Source organism: Simochromis diagramma, unplaced genomic scaffold (assembly GCF_900408965.1).
Source record: "Simochromis diagramma unplaced genomic scaffold, fSimDia1.1 OVJJ01000439.1, whole genome shotgun sequence".
Lineage (NCBI taxonomy): Eukaryota > Metazoa > Chordata > Actinopteri > Cichliformes > Cichlidae > Simochromis > Simochromis diagramma.
In genome coordinates, this window is record NW_024386899.1 from 50,380 (window position 1) to 67,797 (window position 17,418).

Sequence of the window (17,418 nt, forward strand, 5' to 3'; positions counted from 1 at the left end):
ATCGCAGCAAGCCACAACAAATCACTCATAGTTTGCCATTTGTCTAATGTTACAGGATTTTAAAATGATTATTAATTAATTTATGGCACATTTATCCCAGAAGGTCTGATGAATTGTTTGGTTTTCCTTCTCTAGCGTCTTACTTCATATCTTTGTTCATTCAGACCACATATTCAGTGTTTGCATTTTATGTGAGTATTTCCTTAATGTGATGCTTGACTGAATTTCAGAAGGAAGAACTTTATTTTGTAAGCTAGCAATGAAATGTTTTACAAACTGAGGCAAAGGTGCAAATTGAGTACATATGAGGAAAATGTTGTTGTTATTGACTATTTTGCCCAAAGGTAATTATGTTGTTAAAAGAATTTCATTCCAGTCTGATTGAAATTTAATTTCCATCAGCATTTCTTTGGGCTTTGCAACTTTTAATTGCAATTATTTAATGCTCTGAATGTTTACGTCAGCCTCAAAAAATGTTTGCAATGTCCTTGATTGAAGTTTCCTTCCTGGAAATTTGTTGCTGCTTTAGTGTTTTGGCATCAGCAAAAAGAAACTAATGGATTGATAACTAAAAAGACAGCCCTGAAACCTCAGCCACACCCTGTGTGAGCTATCTATAAAGATGGAGCAGCCGAACACCTGCTGCATCCAGCAAACACCTGGTACAACAGGTAAGCCTCCTCATATCATCTCCCTGCACGCTGAATCCTCTACGTAGGGAAATCCCAGATATCTGATTCTCTTCATGTGGATGTTGTCTGCTCAGCATTTTCATTGGGAGAAAAGTTAACATCCAGATGAACAGAATCAGCTGTTGGGCTGCCCGTATCCCACTTATTTGCCTTTCTATTCCAGCAGTTCATTGAAGTTCTTTTTACACAGTGCTGTTCAGATTGTGACTGTAGGTTAACTGCAGAGGACCAACATCATGACTCCAGCCTTTTTCTTCTCCGTCTGCCTGTCAATGACAGCCGTTTGTCTGGTAAGCTTGACTCTTCCAGCAAAGGCATTAAATGTTGTTCAACACTGCCGGCTGTTCTGTGAAAGTAATTCTAACCGTGTCTGCTTAACAGACATGGCTGCTTGTTATGAGCGTTTAAGCGTGACGCAGTTGAAGTATTTTCACATAATAGTTTTTGTTTGCCAGCAATAACATTTGTCAGTGTGATTTCAAATGTGATAAAGAGTAAGTTGAAAATGTCTTGTTTTTTATTGCAGAGGGCTGCTGTCATTAGAAATATAACTGGTGCGTTCAGTGATGAAATACTTCCAGCATATTGAGGTGTTTTTAATATAAGAGCTTAAAGTTAATCTGCTGGTTTCCTCTTGTATCCACAGATGAGTCTCTGGGTGCCTCAGCGATCATTGAAAAAGTCAATGCTAACTCAAGTAAGTGAAGATTTACAAAATAAAACTCTTTTTTGTTAACATATAAATTCTGGATGAAAATGAAAGATCCCTGAGAACTGACATGTTAACATACAATAGACTCCCAACAGACACAATGATCAATCAACCTTTTGGTCATTTACTGGCTTGTCCTAGTCAGCTGTTTGATTTGTGTTATTATCAAACATTGTAATTGTGCGATCAATAAAGTAAATGCTGTAAGCATTTACCTCTTTGTTTTGACACAACTGAGAAAATGGCAGCCTAACTATCGAGCATTTAACCACTCTGTTTGTTGTTCTGCAGCAAAAGCGTTGGTTCATGGTGACATTGTACCCACTACTACCAGGAATGCTGTTCCATGCACAGCCATTGGCTGCAAGTGGCCTAAAACTGGACCCTTTGTCTATGTACCTGTCTCCATTGGCACTGAATACAGTAAGCAGTACAAACTTTAACCATTAAACACAGACTTTATGAAAAGGAGAGATGGATAAAAATAGTAAAATAAAAGCCATTATTATATAAATATATATAATATATATTTCAAGTGGTTTCCAAAAATACTGCTTTGTTACAGTTTTTCTCAGTCGCTTTGGTGCGTTTCTCAGATCAGAATTGAAATTCTCATAACTATTAGTTCAACCTCCACAACACTCAGTCATTTGTGCACATCATAGTAGCAATTTCTCCTCTCTCTGAACAAACTGCAAATGATTTTGGACATGAATCAGTTGCTTCCATACATTTCCCTGCTGCTTTCTGACATTTCCATTTGCTTATGTCATGTCAGTCAAAAGTAATCATACCTATGGATGCTGAATAGTCGTTCCCAATAAAACTAATAGTCATACATCCATTGCTTAAGTCATCACACACAAAACTGTTGAACTAGTTATCACATGCCAAATATTGGCCATCTGTCAAGCAAATCCTATACCTTTCTGTATCATTGTTCCTGGAAATGTCTCCGAAACTGAACAATTGATCTCAGGTGAATTACAGCTGTCACTCATGAGGAGGCTCTACCAAATGGGTGATTTTATGTTTACATGTATTCTACAGTGAACAAGTGACTGTAGCATATTTTTCTTTTGCACAATTCTGTAGGATTACAAACACTTCTACACAATGGAAATGTGAAACGTACGTATTCAGTGTCTCAGTTACTCCCAAGACTCCCATAACATCTACAGTGACTTTACTGCACATTTCAGATGGCTGTACAGGTAGGCCATAGTGCTGTCGTCAGCATTTTCAGGTGTCACCAATTGTTTTTGCAATGGGAAACACTGAAATTATAAACTGTCATAGTGGAAACATGACAATGCCATTTGACTATCTTGTTCATAAAGATGGTGTCAAGACTTTTCATTTTGATGGCACTGACAGTTTCATTGACATGGATACTTGCTTTTGAGGTATGGATAATCAATTCTGTGCATGTGACGTGCTTTTGCAGGCTATCCACTAGGTTTTGCAGTTTGCACTAATTGTTTTGGGAAATGCACTAACTGCTGTGCAAATGTTAATGGTGTTCTGAGAAACGCACCAAAGCGACTGAGAAAAACTGTAACTATGCTGTTTTATTGTGGGATTAACTAAAAAGCATTTAAACTGAAAAGTCATATTTGTATAAGTATGCTGAATTGATATCATACACAGATGCACACAATTTTCAAATTATGTTTTCATTTAATGTCACTTTCTCAATTTTTCTATTTCAAGACAGACAGACAGACAGACAGACAGACAGACAGATAGATAGATAGATAGATAGACAGATAGATAGATAGATAGATAGATAGATAGATAGATAGATAGATAGACAGATAGATAGACAGATAGATAGAGACAGATAGATAGATAGATAGACAGATAGATAGACAGACAGACAGATAGATAGAAGATAGATAGATAGACAGAGATAGATAGATAGATAGACAGATAGATAGATAGACAGATAGATAGATAGATAGATAGACAGATAGATAGATAGATAGACAGATAGATAGATAGACAGACAGATAGATAGATAGACAGATAGATAGATAGATAGACAGACAGACAGATAGATAGATAGATAGATAGATAGATAGATAGATAGATAGATAGACAGACAGATAGATAGACAGACAGATAGATAGATAGATAGATAGATAGATAGATAGATAGATAGATAGATAGATTTTGGCGGCCCTGTCATTCTGATGGGAACTCAGAGATCCTCGAAGCAGCACAGATTGTAAATACTGTTTATGCTGCCAAGTTGAAATGGCTGAAACATATTGAAGATCCTGAATACTGAAGAAGTTCCTCATCAGACTCATATTTGAATCTGCAGGCAGCCAAGAGCGCAACGTCATCATCAATGCCCTAGTCACCTTCCACGCTCCCACCTGCGTCCGGTTTGTCTGGCGTACAAGCCACAGAGATTTCCTTCACTTCTTCTCTGGACAAGGGTGAGAATGCACTTGCTGTACTTAGACTGTACTTGTATCTATATGGCAGGACAGGACTGATACACCCACACCCTCTAAACCCTTCAAAAATGCAATTCTGAAAATGATTGCATTACAAATATTCTGTATGTGTCATCAAAACAGGTTCTTGAAGGACCATTCTGCATTGACCTTGTACTGTAAAATGTCCAGTTTTATTTTTGTTTGCTACTAGATGAAATGTATACTGTTGCATAGGAGTGTAAAGAGCATTTTACTCATCTGCTCTTAATTATTTCACATACTATTTGGTCCACTAGTTCCAAAACTAGAGACTGGCACCTTGTAAGGCGAGAAGATGAATCTGGTGGGTTATTAGATGATTAAGGGACGACAGATGTTTAAAAAGCTTCTGAGATTGATTTGACCGCTATCTGTTTATTTACTTTAGTTGATAATGGATATGTGTGTGTTTTATTTTAAAATATTATTTAAGATATTAAAGTACAAAAGCTAAAGTGTGGTTCGACCAGTGTCTATAGAGCCACAGTGTCAAAGTCGGTCACATGATTACTGTCTTTGCTTTTCTTGGTACTTTAGCCTTAGCATGACTAGCTGAAGGAGGAGGATGCACAGTGCTAGGCTATAGAACAGTCCATCTATTTTTTAAGCGATGTCATTGTGTATATCAGGTGTTATTCATACCTGGGCCGTCAGAATGGAGGACAGCTAGTCTCCCTACAGAGAAATGGTTGCTTGTTTCAGTCGACGGTGCAACATGAGGTTCTTCATGCTCTGGGCTTCCACCACGAGCAGGTCCGCTCTGACAGAGATCTGCATGTGAGGATCCTTACCGGGAACATCATCACAGGTCAGCTGAACTACCCAAAACGTTGGTTACAGTTAACTTAGTACACAATGGGACATCCTCCTGTTTCACAGCAGTGTACATATTACAAGTAATCTGTGCTTTTCCGAACTCGGCACATAAAACACTGCAGTTCAAGCGAGCACTGCATAGAAGATTTTGTTTGTATTTCTTTAGTCCCAAGACTATCAAACAAATGACCACAGGAGAGATTAGCTAGCATTTCGATGTATCCATCTTCAAAGAGCTGAGACTGAAGACGGATTTTGAAGTGGAAGCATATAAAAACATGTCATATTTTCTGGAAATTTCTGTTTAGGACAAGAGCACAACTTTGTGAAAGTGCAGACCAACAATTTGGGGACTCCCTATGACTTCAACTCTGTCATGCACTATGGCAGGTGAGTTGCTGTGTGAGATGGACTTTGTAAGGTTTTATATTTCCTTACATGTTTTGCATTTTCTGCAAGAAAATGTAATCCAGACTAACAAAAACATGCACACACTCAGTGGGGAATGGATTTTTAATGTTAAATACTTTATGGGCCCATTTTCTCCTCTGTTTTCCTGATATAACCGCGTATGTGTGTTTGTGTGCTGTTGTTTGTGCTTTTAGACTCGCCTTCTCCAAGAATGGGCAGCCAACCATTGTTGCCAGGTCCAATCCTAATCTTAATTTTGGAAATGCTTTCCAAATGAGTCCCAATGACATCGCCCGTGTAAACAGGCTTTATGGATGCTGTGAGTTATTAAGACACACCCACAAAAAAGAAATTTGCTATCTTTTTGTTCGAAGCAAGTACTGATCGGAGTTGATTTTTTTTCCTAACCAGAAATTCAGCAAGAACCTTCAACTTTGCATCCAGACTCTTCAGATGCCCAAACACCAGCATTACACCAAGGGAGTGGATCCACTATACTTAAAAATGATAAAAGAAACATAAAATATGCTGCAAATATCACATTTAGAGAGTTGAAGTTCTGGGTCTTTGTTTTACGAGCTAAACGGCAGGCTTATATACCAGAGGGTGATGGTGTTATCTCGCTTTCTGTTGAGGTTTTCTCCCCTTTTGTTAGACTATAAACTATCAGTTTGATAATTAACTTTGTAACTGTAAATGATGCAGACATAGAACCAAACCCTGCGACTGCGACATGTCTCAAAACTTTTTGTTTGGCAAAACAGCAAAGTGAAAAAATATGTGAACAAAACAAAAAGTCAAATCTTTCATGGAATGATCATGACTGTTGTCTTATACATGACCAACATGTATCAACAAGATATAGTGTGTAGATATAGTCCAGTGTCACCAGTGTAAGAAGAAGAATCTTTCTTCTCACAATGTCTTCTAATTTTTCTTGCTTTTGTTTTTCGAGGGGTTTTATCTTTGGTTTGTTGTCTCTTTCTGTAAGAAGTGCTATCAAATAAAATTCCATATTTCAAGCAACAGGGGGCAGTATTGTTTCATTATTATATTTTAAGTTATTTTAGAAATATGTGTTTTGCTTAAAGTTGGACAGAATGTTACAGGTGCCTTTTTTAATGTGCAACAAATGTAACAAATGCACAAATACTACTACATAAATACATGTTCTGCATTTAATATCCTACCAAACCATCAGAAAACTGAAACCACAGAGTGGATCATGTCTCTCAAGATTAGAGTGCTACTTCTTCTTGTGTAGGGTGGAGTCAGTTCAGTGCAAGTGTTTAGCTTGAGAAGATTAAAACACCCACAGACTTGAATATTCCCACCACCATCATGATGCATCCCATAGTAATCTGATCAGCCATTTAGTTTCTGCTGATGTGTTTCTTCATAACTATTGTTAAAAACTGTTATGAAACCTCAGTCATGCACACGCCTGAACAATGATCCGGCATTTGTTGCTGTAATTGTTTGTACTAGTTCATGCTGCCTGTCTGACTATATAAATAACTATACAAGGAGCAAGCTGTCAAGCATGTTCAAAGGTGATGTTTAAGGAGCTGCTGGCTGCCAGCTTAGCTTTTCTCCCTGTTTGCTGGTCTGATGATAAGTGAGGTAGGGCTGGGCCATATCATACTGTTCACGGTAACACCGGTATAATGTTGGGCAACGATAAGAAAATGAAATATCGTGATAGAATATGGGTCGGAGCATTACGGCTATCGTGGGCAGGAGCCTCGCGGAGTGATACGTACTGTGCTTCAACATAATGTTACCGTATTGTATGTGTATAACCTCTTTTTAAGTTTAGTGGATATTATACATGGTTATGCTGAGGATGTGTCGGCCAGTTTCCACTGGAAACGCCTTTTGGTTAAACTGTCAGCGAGGAATTTGCACTGTTACGTTTATATATAACTTTAATGCAGATTAAAAAAAGCTGCTTGTTTAAGTGAAAATACATTGATGGGGTTTTTTTCACTAATAAAGTTGTGGAGTTGTAAAGTATTTTGTCTAGTGTCATTTATATCGTCGGTTATATCGTTATCGCAAATTTTCAAATGTATATCGTGCTAAATATTTTTGGCCCTGATCTAGTGAGAGGTATGGTTTCATCTGGCCTGATGGTTTGACCATAACAAAGGTTTAGACATCGAGGACACTTGGGGAACAAAAAGAATGAGCAGTGATAAATCTTGGAACAACGTTCAGCCGCAGTCTAAAAACATATTGCCAGAGCTTTGGTTCTCCAAGTTGCTTTGTGACCCACCTTCACTATGGTTCCTTCATTACATGCCATGTCTGACTCATGTCATATCCATTGTTAGAGATGCCAATCTGTTTTGTGTTGGGGTGTTATATCTGCTCTCAGTTCTAGTGCTCTCTGCTAGTGTGACAGAGGCTTCCCTCTATGAGAGCGAGGACACAAAGAGCTGGTTGCTTTCCTAAACACCTTAGTCCTGTCTGGATACATGCGTAGTGCTCCAACAGGACAAAGTGAATTAAGCCAACACTGGCTCTCATCAGCAAATGGCTGTGGATCAAAAGCTGACACTTCCATGCTTCCAATGCAGCTCACCCAGTTTTGAGTGACAGAGTCTTTAAGTCAATACACTAAGGTCTCAAAAGGCACCTCTGAGAGCCCCTTATAACCTGTGGGAAAATCCCAGGAGGAATCAGCAGGCTAAGAGAAGGCCTCAGTGTGCAAGTCCCTTTCATTAACCTACTAATAAGAGAATGCTGGCAAGTTGGTGGGATGGCATTCATGTCTTGTTTGATGGTAAATGGTAAATGGACTGGTTCTTATATAGCGTTTTTCTACTCTTCTGAGAACTCAAGCGCTTTATACAACAAAAAACAAACTAAAAACCAGCAAAACAATGACTTAAATATAAAAAATCACAAAGAAAGAACAATACAGTTTCCACATCTGAACCAAAGAGTAAAACAGTGAAATGTGGATTATTATTTTTTTTGTGTGTCCCGTTTGGATCTTTAGCATCAGAATTGTTGTCTTAAGGCCAAGAAAGATGCCAGGCGGATTTATTTTACCAAGTGGATCATCATGGCCTTGCCATATTGGTCCATTTGATTGACCTTTATTATAATTATGAATTTATTTTATTTTCAGTTGCTACAAACGGGACAGACATGACTGTGGGATAGGACAGGGAGAAAGAATGAAATGTGGATTATTAAATATTAGGTCTCTCTCCTCCAAGTTAGCTCATGACTTAATGATTGATCAACAAATTAATTTACTCTGCCTTATAGAAAAAAAGGCCCTCAGATCAGAAGTACCTGACTCCGTGGTATAATTCTCAAACACGTACCCTAAAGCAGATGACTCGTAATCTGGAGAGGAAATGGCGTGTCACAAATTTAGAGGATCATCATTTAGCCTGGAGAAATAGTTTGCTGCTTTATAAGAAAGCCCTCCGCAAAGCCAGAACATCTTACTATTCATCACTGATTGAAGAAAATAAGAACAACCCCAGGTTTCTCTTCAGCACTGTAGCCAGGCTGACAAACAGTCAGAGCTCTGAGCAGGTGAGATTAAAGCACCTGCACGGCATCTGCAATCACACCTCGCCAGATTTTCCATCTGATCCATCAGAATCGTGGCCGCACCTGTTGTCGATCGGAGCCGACCAACTGTAGCCAATTATCCGCCATCTCCCGGGCTGCCTTCTTAACAGGGCGATCGAGCTTCGGTCTGCGCTGGATCATTGTGTGAAGCACGGTAGAGCAGCGCGGTTGGTTTTTGTGGCAGTTACGTTGATCTGAGGATTGTTTAGTTACTCCGTATGTGTTTGTGTGTTTGCCACCAGGAGGGAAACGGAGAGGAAAAAAAAAAAGCCAGCGTGACTGCGATGGTGCCCTAAAGTTATTAGTGAGCTACAGCTACCCTTGTAACCACAATTGATCCACTTAGAAGATTCTTTCCATGTGGAACCAGAGGGGTTTTTTTTGAATTCCTGCTAGTGTCTCGGAAAGGAAAGAAGGAAAGGGACAAGTTACTGTACCTGCTAGTCTTACTAGTTCATCAACATGAACTTTCAGTTTGGGAAGTGTGATCTAAATGGGAGTGTTTACTGGAAGCTTTAGGGCACCATCGCAGTCATGCTGGCTTTGAGATAGGGACTTAAAGAACTCATCAGATCTTTCAGCACAGTTTAACTTAGGAATGTGCCATAGCTGCATGTGTGCAGGTTTTATTCTATGGATGCCTGACCTGACACGTCAAGGGTTTGAAGTGCTGTGAGGCCAGAGTGCTACCCATATCAACACTGTCCCTCTTTATACACCACAGTCTGGAGTATATTACCACATTATGCAACACATATAAGTATAACTGAACGGCTGTGTGCAGGCCGGAAAAGGACCCAACCACAGACTCAAGGAGGCAAGAACGTGAACTCAAAGGAAAACACAGCTTCTCTGCTGGCAAAAGGCAATGCTGATACATCCATCTGCCTCACACCATGGATAACCCTGAGAAGGGCTTTACAGGTTTTTACAGAGTGACAATAACAAATGATTATTATGGCGATCTTCTTCCAACAGGAAGTGATGGCTCCTGCAAATCCTCGCGCCCGTGTCTGACCTGGTCTGGTATCTGCTCCCTCCTCTGTAAGAGATAGAAAAGTAAAGCAGCTCCCTGCTTAGCCTTGATGATACTATTATCCATTATTCTTCTGCTGATTCTAAGACCCAGTGTCAGGACATCTTGTTCCCCCTGACCAGAGCCTCTTCTGCTACTCTTTATCAACTGTGATTTGTGTAAGCATGTTGCAAATGATTTAAGGTTCACAGGAACAGTTTAATTAGACATAAATATAAAAAAATGAATCTCCAAGAATATCATCCAAACAAATGGTACTGAGGGGGGTGTTACAGTGTGTGTGGGGGGGAGAGAAGCCAAATTTTCATTTAGCCTGGAGAAATAGTTTGCTGCTTTATAAGAAAGCCCTCCGCAAAGCCAGAACATCTTACTATTCGTCACTGATTGAAGAAAATAAGAACAACCCCAGGTTTCTCTTCAGCTCTGTAGCCAGGCTGACAAACAGTCAGAGCTCTGTTGAGCCAAACATCCCTTTAACGCTAACTAGTAATGACTTCGTGAACTTCTTCACAAATAACATTTTTATCATTAGAGAAAAAATTACCAATAATCATCCCACAGATGTAATATAATCTACAGCTACTCTTAGTACCATTGATGTTAAGTTAGACTCTATAGGCCAATCTCCAACCTTCCTTTCATATCAAGCATCCTTGAAAGAATAGTTGTCAAACAGCTAACAGATCATCTGCAGAGGTTTATTTGAAGAGTTTCAGTCAGGTTTCAGAGCTCATCACAGCACAGAAACAGCTTTAGTGAAGGTTACAAATGATCTTCTTATGGCCTCTGACAGTGGACTCATCTCTGTGCTTGTCCTGCTAGACCTTAGTGCAGCGTTCGATACTGTCGACCATAATATCCTATTAGAGCGATTAGAACATGCTGTAGGTATTACAGGTACTGCGCTGCAGTGGTTTGTATCATATCTATCTAATAGACTCCAGTTTGTGCATGTAAATGGAGAGTCCTCTTCACACACTGAGGTTAATTATGGAGTTCCACAGGGTTCAGTGCTAGGACCAATTCTGTTTACATTATACATGCTTCCCTTAGGCAGCATCATTAGAAGACATAGCATACATTTACACTGCTATGCAGATGACACCCAGCTCTATCTGTCCATGAAGCCAGATAACACACACCAATGAAGAGTCCTGACAGGGACTGGAAAGAGACAGCAGATTTCTCCTGTTTTGGCTTCCTGTTAAATCCAGAATTCAAAATCCTGCTCCTCACATACAAGGTCTTAAATAATCAGGCCCCATCTTATCTTAATGACCTTGTAGTACCATATCACCCTATTAGAGCACTTCGCTCTCACTCTGCAGGCCTACTTGTTGTTCCTAGAGTATTTAAAAGTAGAATGGGAGGGAGAGCCTTCAGTTTTCAGGCCCCTCTTCTGTGGAACCAGCTTCCAGTTTGGATTCAGGAGACAGACACTATCTCTACTTTTAAGATTAGGCTTCAAACTTTCCTTTTTGCTAAAGCATATAGTTAGGGCTGGACCAGGTGACCCTGAATCCTCCCTTAGTTATGCTGCAATAGATGTAGGCTGCCGGGGGATTCCCATGATGCATTGAGTTTTTCCTTTCCAGTCACCTTTCTCACTCACTATGTGTTAACAGACCTCTCTGCATTGAATCATATCTGTTATTAATCTCTGTCTCTCTTCCACAGCATGTCTTTATCCTGCTGCGACCCCAACCGGTCGCAGCAGATGGCCCCGCCCCTCCCTGAGCCTGGTTCTGCCGGAGGTTTCTTCCTGTTAAAAGGGAGTTTTTCCTTCCCACTGTTGCCAAAGTGCTGCTCATAGGGGGTCATATGATTGTTGGGTTTTTCTCTGTATCTATGAAGCGCCTTGAGGCGACTTTTGTTGTGATTTGGTGCTATATAAATAAAATTGAATTGAATTGAATTTCATCTGAAAATGTTGAATTTTAGTAAAAACAATGCTCTGTAGTTTGATACTGTCGTTACAGACAAAGTGGATGTTTAAAGCATTTGAAATGCCGTAAGTCTCCTTATCAGCTGGAAATATTAAAGCCATAAAATGACATAAAATGGACTTTTGAGAGCGGATATAAACTATTGAACAACATCAATGTTGAGCCTGTTCCAAAATTTGAATGTACATGTGTTGAAGGTGCTGCTCTTGTTGAATTGTTAAACATATTTTTCTTTCATCTGCAGAGCAACAAAATAAAGGTTTAATTTTCTTCAGCTTGAATATCAGCAGGTTCAGCAGGTCCTGAGGAAACTGTTTACAGGATGTTGTATCCTATCCAAAAGCTTTTTGCAATTTTACATTGAGAAACATTATCCTTAACATATTTGGCCCTCATAAAGTACCATGGCCGTCACGCTGTCATTTATATTTGTTTTAATAACTCGTGTCTTAAGTCATCCCATCATACAGGAAATAAAAAAGTCGCGTGGTTCACTTTTACATCACAAAATGTTAGAAATATAAGCCGTTCATAACAACCTGATAGGCTGGGAGTTTAAAATGCAAACCAATGGAAGCAGAAGACGATAATGTCACAGAGCACACGGTGTCTATTATTGTCTAGACACTTATAAATAAGAAGTCACATCTGTGGCTAAACCATTGTACACCACAACTTTAAAAATCTATAGTGTGTGAGGCTGCGTAGGTAAAGGGGGCCTTGCCCTTCTTGAACCTGCTGTTGTGTTGATTTTTGAGTGTTTGAACCCAGCGTGTGACAAACCATCTGTTGGGGTTGTGGATTTGTCACCTCAGCATTGTGAAAGTGGGGAAACACGCTTCTGGCTGAGCGTAAGATTTCTGCTTACGACGTAGAATCTCAGTTCTAAATGAAATTCAAAATGTTCTTTGTAAGTGTGGCTAATGTGTACTTTGACTTCTAAGGCGCGCGCACACACACACACACACACACACAGACACACACACAAGAACAACAACACAGAGAAGAAGAAGAGGGGGTAGTTTTACTACGCATCATAAAAAACGCAATCATTCATCTTCCAACTGTATCTTTCTGTTCTGGCTTCAGAGTCCTTGTTACTGAGCTGTACTTTGGGGGTCAGACTGTTGTGATACTGGGAGAAAAGGGTGAGGTGTGAGAGTTTAAACCATTACACACAAAACTTCAAAGACCTAAAGAGTGTGTGAGACTGCTAGCTGTGTCGTTCAGCAATAAACCTATCTACAATGTATTAGTGTAACCCCCCTCAGTCTCTATGTCCGGTGCTGTATGAGTAAAACTCTCTGGACTCGAGATGGGTAGAGCTCAGGCGTGGTTTATTCCCCTTTTTGTGGGTCTCTGCAATAACATGGGACATGAGTAACCATGGGTTTCCAGCAACAGGATTCCACCCAACACAGCAAAAGCTTCATTGCTACTAACGGATAAGCTAATGATCGTATAGTGGAACTCTCAGTTTTCTCAAAATAAATAAAAAACAAATATTGATTGAAAAATAAAATGGCAACAAAATGTATCACGGAAAATAAAATAAAAACATTACTGCATTGTGGTTTAGGTAACGAAAGAGAAATTAATTCACTTAAATGCAGATTCATATAAATATAAATAAACTTCCAGACCAAAGCCAAAATTTCCTTTCATGTACAATAGTAAATGGAACAATGCTGCCATCTACTGGGCAAAACTTAATAAGCAGTATTTCAGAATTAGCCTGCAGCTCAACCAAATACATGTTTCAAATACACATACCTGCAATAACATGGGACATGAATAACCATGGGTTTCCAGCAACAGGATCCCGCCCAACTATCAAGAGAAGTTTCAAATTATTAGACTTGACAGTCTCCTCTAGCTGTTAGCCGCTAGCTCAGGGTGTCCATTTGTCCTACCGTCTAACCCATTAATTGCAAAACAAGGTCATAAGACTGAAATCTACTCAGATGCTACTGGAGGGGCAGTTCATGCTGTTAATGCACTGTCATGTTAACTTCAATGAGGATCTTCAAATATGTTTTAAACTCATGTTGAGTCAGGGCGGACTGAGGAAGAACTTACCACAGCAAAAGCTTCATTGCTACTAATGGATAAGCTTAGGGAAAGCCCGTTTACCAGTAGCAGACTTCCGCTGCGGATTTTCAAAATAGAAGTTTCAAAATAAACCCATGGTTAAGATCCCAAGTTTAACAGCAATTTAACAACAACAAAACTATATTCATTCTTTTACATCGTTACATTAGTAAAGAGCAACTTGTACTTCTGTCCCAATAAGCAACGGCTTAACAAATTTCACTGCAAACTATAAAAGGAATCTGGATTTAAATAGAACATAGTAGTGTTGGATTAAGTGCAGGAAACACTAGTATAAGGTGGAACAAATCTCCTTCAACATTCACAATGACCAAAGTGAGGACTACAGGCGTTTCTCTCAGTCAGCTGATTGTGTTCAGGGTAAAAGCAGCTAAACACACTGAGACTGCTCTGTGATCTGTTACAGATTCAAATATTGGAGATGGAGTCAAGAGGAAAAACCACAATAACAACACTGGTCCGGCCGGGTTGAGTCAAACGATGATTTTAATGATCACACGCGTGGGAGATGGACACTGTATGCAGACAGCCTCAGATCTCAAAATGGTGGAGTATTGATCAAACTCTTATAGCCTCTGGTGCCTCCACCTTATCATAAAAGCCTAAACATCCACATGGTTTCTCTCACACAGCGCCTAAGCTACGACCTTGGCTCCCTGTTTATCTGCTCCTGCTGAGATGGGGCAGAAAACTCCAGCATGTTCTCTTCTAATCAGACAAATAAGGCGATGACTTTCTGCGAACAGTATTTCTTATAACTCAGCAGTATAATGCATCATAAAACAATATCATTCATCCACAATAAATCAGCAGTCTAATGTAATGCAAATCAGTTTAACTAATGCAATAGTTACCACCTTCTTCTAATTCAGGAGAATAGTGCAAACTAAAACTACATAATAATTCACAATCTTTAATTAGGGGTCTAACATGGCATAAAGTAATATTATAATCCCACAGATGTTTGTGAGCTGTGGGCTTTGTCAAACTTGGAGTGAACAAAAGCAGAAAAACAGTAAAACATGCAGTCATTGCAATTCTGGTTTATTTCATGAATACAACGAAACCTTTTAGTCCACAGAGCAAAGGAGCGTACATGATAAATGGATACACATAACACGGACAGTGTTATAAGTGTGGCCCTAAAAAATGCACCCTTTAAAGGCCCTAGGGACCAAAAATGTACACGCCCCAAAAAGTGCTATAAAAACTTTATATATTCATATTTTTTTCCACTTTAAATTGGTCAGTCTTTTAAAACTACTTCTCCCTGAAATATTTATATAAAGTTTTAATTATATTTTCGTTGTCTTAACCCTTTAAATCCCAGTTGTATTACATGAGCGCCCTGTTTTTTAGCCCCAAAAAACAAAAAAACTAAATATTTTAAAAAAAAAACCATTTGAAGTAATATTTGATTGTTATTATAATTAGGCCTTTAGATGGACCAAAGATTGGCACCAACATTCATTTCGATCCACTTTTATTTTTTTTTGCAGGAGCAGAAAATGGTCCACAGGCGGCCAAGCTGCTGCTGCACCCCGGGAGGAGTGCCTCTCCCGCGGGTATGTCTCGAGCAGCCCCGGGGCATACTGATCGGGTCTCCGTGTCTCCAGCAGACACGTCCGATACCACGTGAAAACAAATATATAATTTTCTGTTGATTAAAAAAAAAAATGCACCCTCTAAAAGCCCTAAGGGCAGAAAATGGTCCCACCCGAGCAGCGGGCCAAGCTGCTGCTGCACGCCGGGAATGAGTCTGCCTTTCCCGCTGGTCTGTCTCGAGCAGCCCGCTGGAAAGGTGTATTTTCAAGCAGGCGTCAAATGTGAAACAAGGGCGCCACCTGGTGGACAAATAAAAAAATTACAATTCTAAGGCCCCTAGTCCAAACTGAAACCGAAACTGAAAACATGACGATTACTTTAACGGTAATTATTTTGCAGTGAAAAATTGCGTTTATAATGGAAGTCAATGGGGCCGCAAACGGCCACTAGGGCCTTAAGAGGATGTGTATTGTTAGCTTAGCCACTGAAGCTAATTTAAGGAAGTCAGACTTGAATTTTGAAATGAAATTATACCAAACTTTTTTTTAGAGAATTTGGCTATATTCCATTCAACAAAGTGCAAATGGCTTGTAACTGAAAAACTAAAATGTACAAAAATGGTCCCAGGGCCTCAGAAGGGTTTTAAAAACATGAGTCAACACTTCTTTCTCCCAGCAGCGTTACTGAAGTGATACTTTAACGATGCTTCATGATGACTTCATGATGATAAAACATGTTCTCTCGTTAGCACATGTCTGCGCTGTCACTTGTCATGAAAATGTCCAGAGCCTGGGTTCAAGCTTTCTCTTCAATCACCACTCATCATTATTAGGCCCACAAGAGATTTGCCACATTATCCCCATAAACAACATGTTTTATAGAAATCTTTGTGACACAAATATTTAGATTCTTGTTTCACAATGTGCACGAACTCAAAATCTTTAGTTTCATACTTATAAAGTTTTAAAAAGTCTACAATTATTCCAATGTATGAGCTACACTTCTTGTAAAAAAAACCCATCCCTGCTTTCCTCAGGCACCGCTTCCTGTAGATGTCCTGGAGGGAGGGAAGCTCACCTCCAATTATCCTTTCCGCACACCGCACCACTCTCTGGAGAGCTTTGGGGTTGCAAGCGGTGCTGTTGCCATACCAGGAGGCATCCAGATGTGGGGGCTCATGCCGAATCTTTAGTCTCCTGAGGAAGAAGAGGCGCTGTTGCGCCTTCTTCATTGTTTTGTTTGTGTGTACTGACCACGTAAGATCCTCAGCCAGATGTACTCCAAGGAACTGGAAGCTGCTCACTCTCTCCACAGCAGCGCCATTGATGGTGATGGGGGTGTGTACTTCTCTGCACCTCCGGAAGTCCACTATCAACTCCTTTGTCTTTGCGACGTTGAGGGTGAGATGGTTGTCTTGACACCAGTGGGTCAGGGCGCTGACCTCCTCCCTGTAAGCCGTCTCATCACCGTTGGTGATAAGACCCACCACTGTAGTGTCGTCCGCAAACTTCACAATGATGTGTGAGTTTCTAGTGGCCGTGCAGTCGTAGGTGTAGAGTGAGTACAGGAGAGGGCTCAGTACACACCCCTGTGGTGCACCAGTGTTCAGTGTGACGGGGGATGAGGTGATGCTGCCCAGTCTGACCACTTGGCGTCTGTCAGACAGGAAGCTAAGGATCCAGCTGCAGAGCGGGAAAGGTTGTAGATGTGTGTAAACACTCCAGCCAGCTGAGCTGTGCATAACTTGAGGACACGGCCGGGGATCCCATCCAGACCAGTAGCTTTGCTTGCGTTCACCTGTCTGAAGCGTCTCCGCACATCCTCCTCAGACAGTGCGTGCACTGGTGTCATCCATGATGCGTACACTGTCCGGTCTCGTGTTGTTTGCTGTGTCGAATCTAGCGTAGAATAGTCTTAAAATCAACAACATAATGAGACGTGTTGCATCTTCTGTGGGGATACATCTCCATACCTGCACTGCTGACAGACCTTCAGCTGTACCTTGTTGTGGTGTCACTCTGCCTTTGCTCTTCAGCAAGGGGACGTCATCTAACCTTTCAAG

At 40.2% G+C, this 17,418-nt stretch overlaps 1 protein-coding gene across 1 annotated transcript; it reads left to right on the forward strand.

The window, feature by feature from the left end:
- Nucleotides 1–549: 549 nt before the first annotated feature.
- LOC120735325 (high choriolytic enzyme 1-like) lies at nt 550–6,148 on the forward strand. Its single transcript, XM_040034643.1, has 10 exons — nt 550–671; nt 883–982; nt 1,219–1,246; nt 1,339–1,389; nt 1,696–1,827; nt 3,734–3,851; nt 4,523–4,701; nt 5,018–5,099; nt 5,315–5,439; nt 5,532–6,148. Coding segments are annotated over exons 2-10 (771 nt in total). The 5' UTR covers nt 550–671; nt 883–928; the 3' UTR covers nt 5,534–6,148.
- The last annotated feature ends 11,270 nt before the right edge of the window (nt 6,149–17,418 follow it).

What these genes read in the sequence shown, in the direction of transcription:
- LOC120735325 (XM_040034643.1), top strand. Translation starts at nt 929, where the DNA reads ATGACTCCAGCCTTTTTCTTCTCCGTCTGCCTGTCAATGACAGCCGTT. An exon ending in CACTTCTTCTCTGGACAAGG is followed by an intron (nt 3,852 to 4,522) that starts GTGAGAATGCAC and finishes TGTGTATATCAG; the next exon opens with GTGTTATTCATACCTGGGCC. An exon ending in TCTGTCATGCACTATGGCAG is followed by an intron (nt 5,100 to 5,314) that starts GTGAGTTGCTGT and finishes TTGTGCTTTTAG; the next exon opens with ACTCGCCTTCTCCAAGAATG.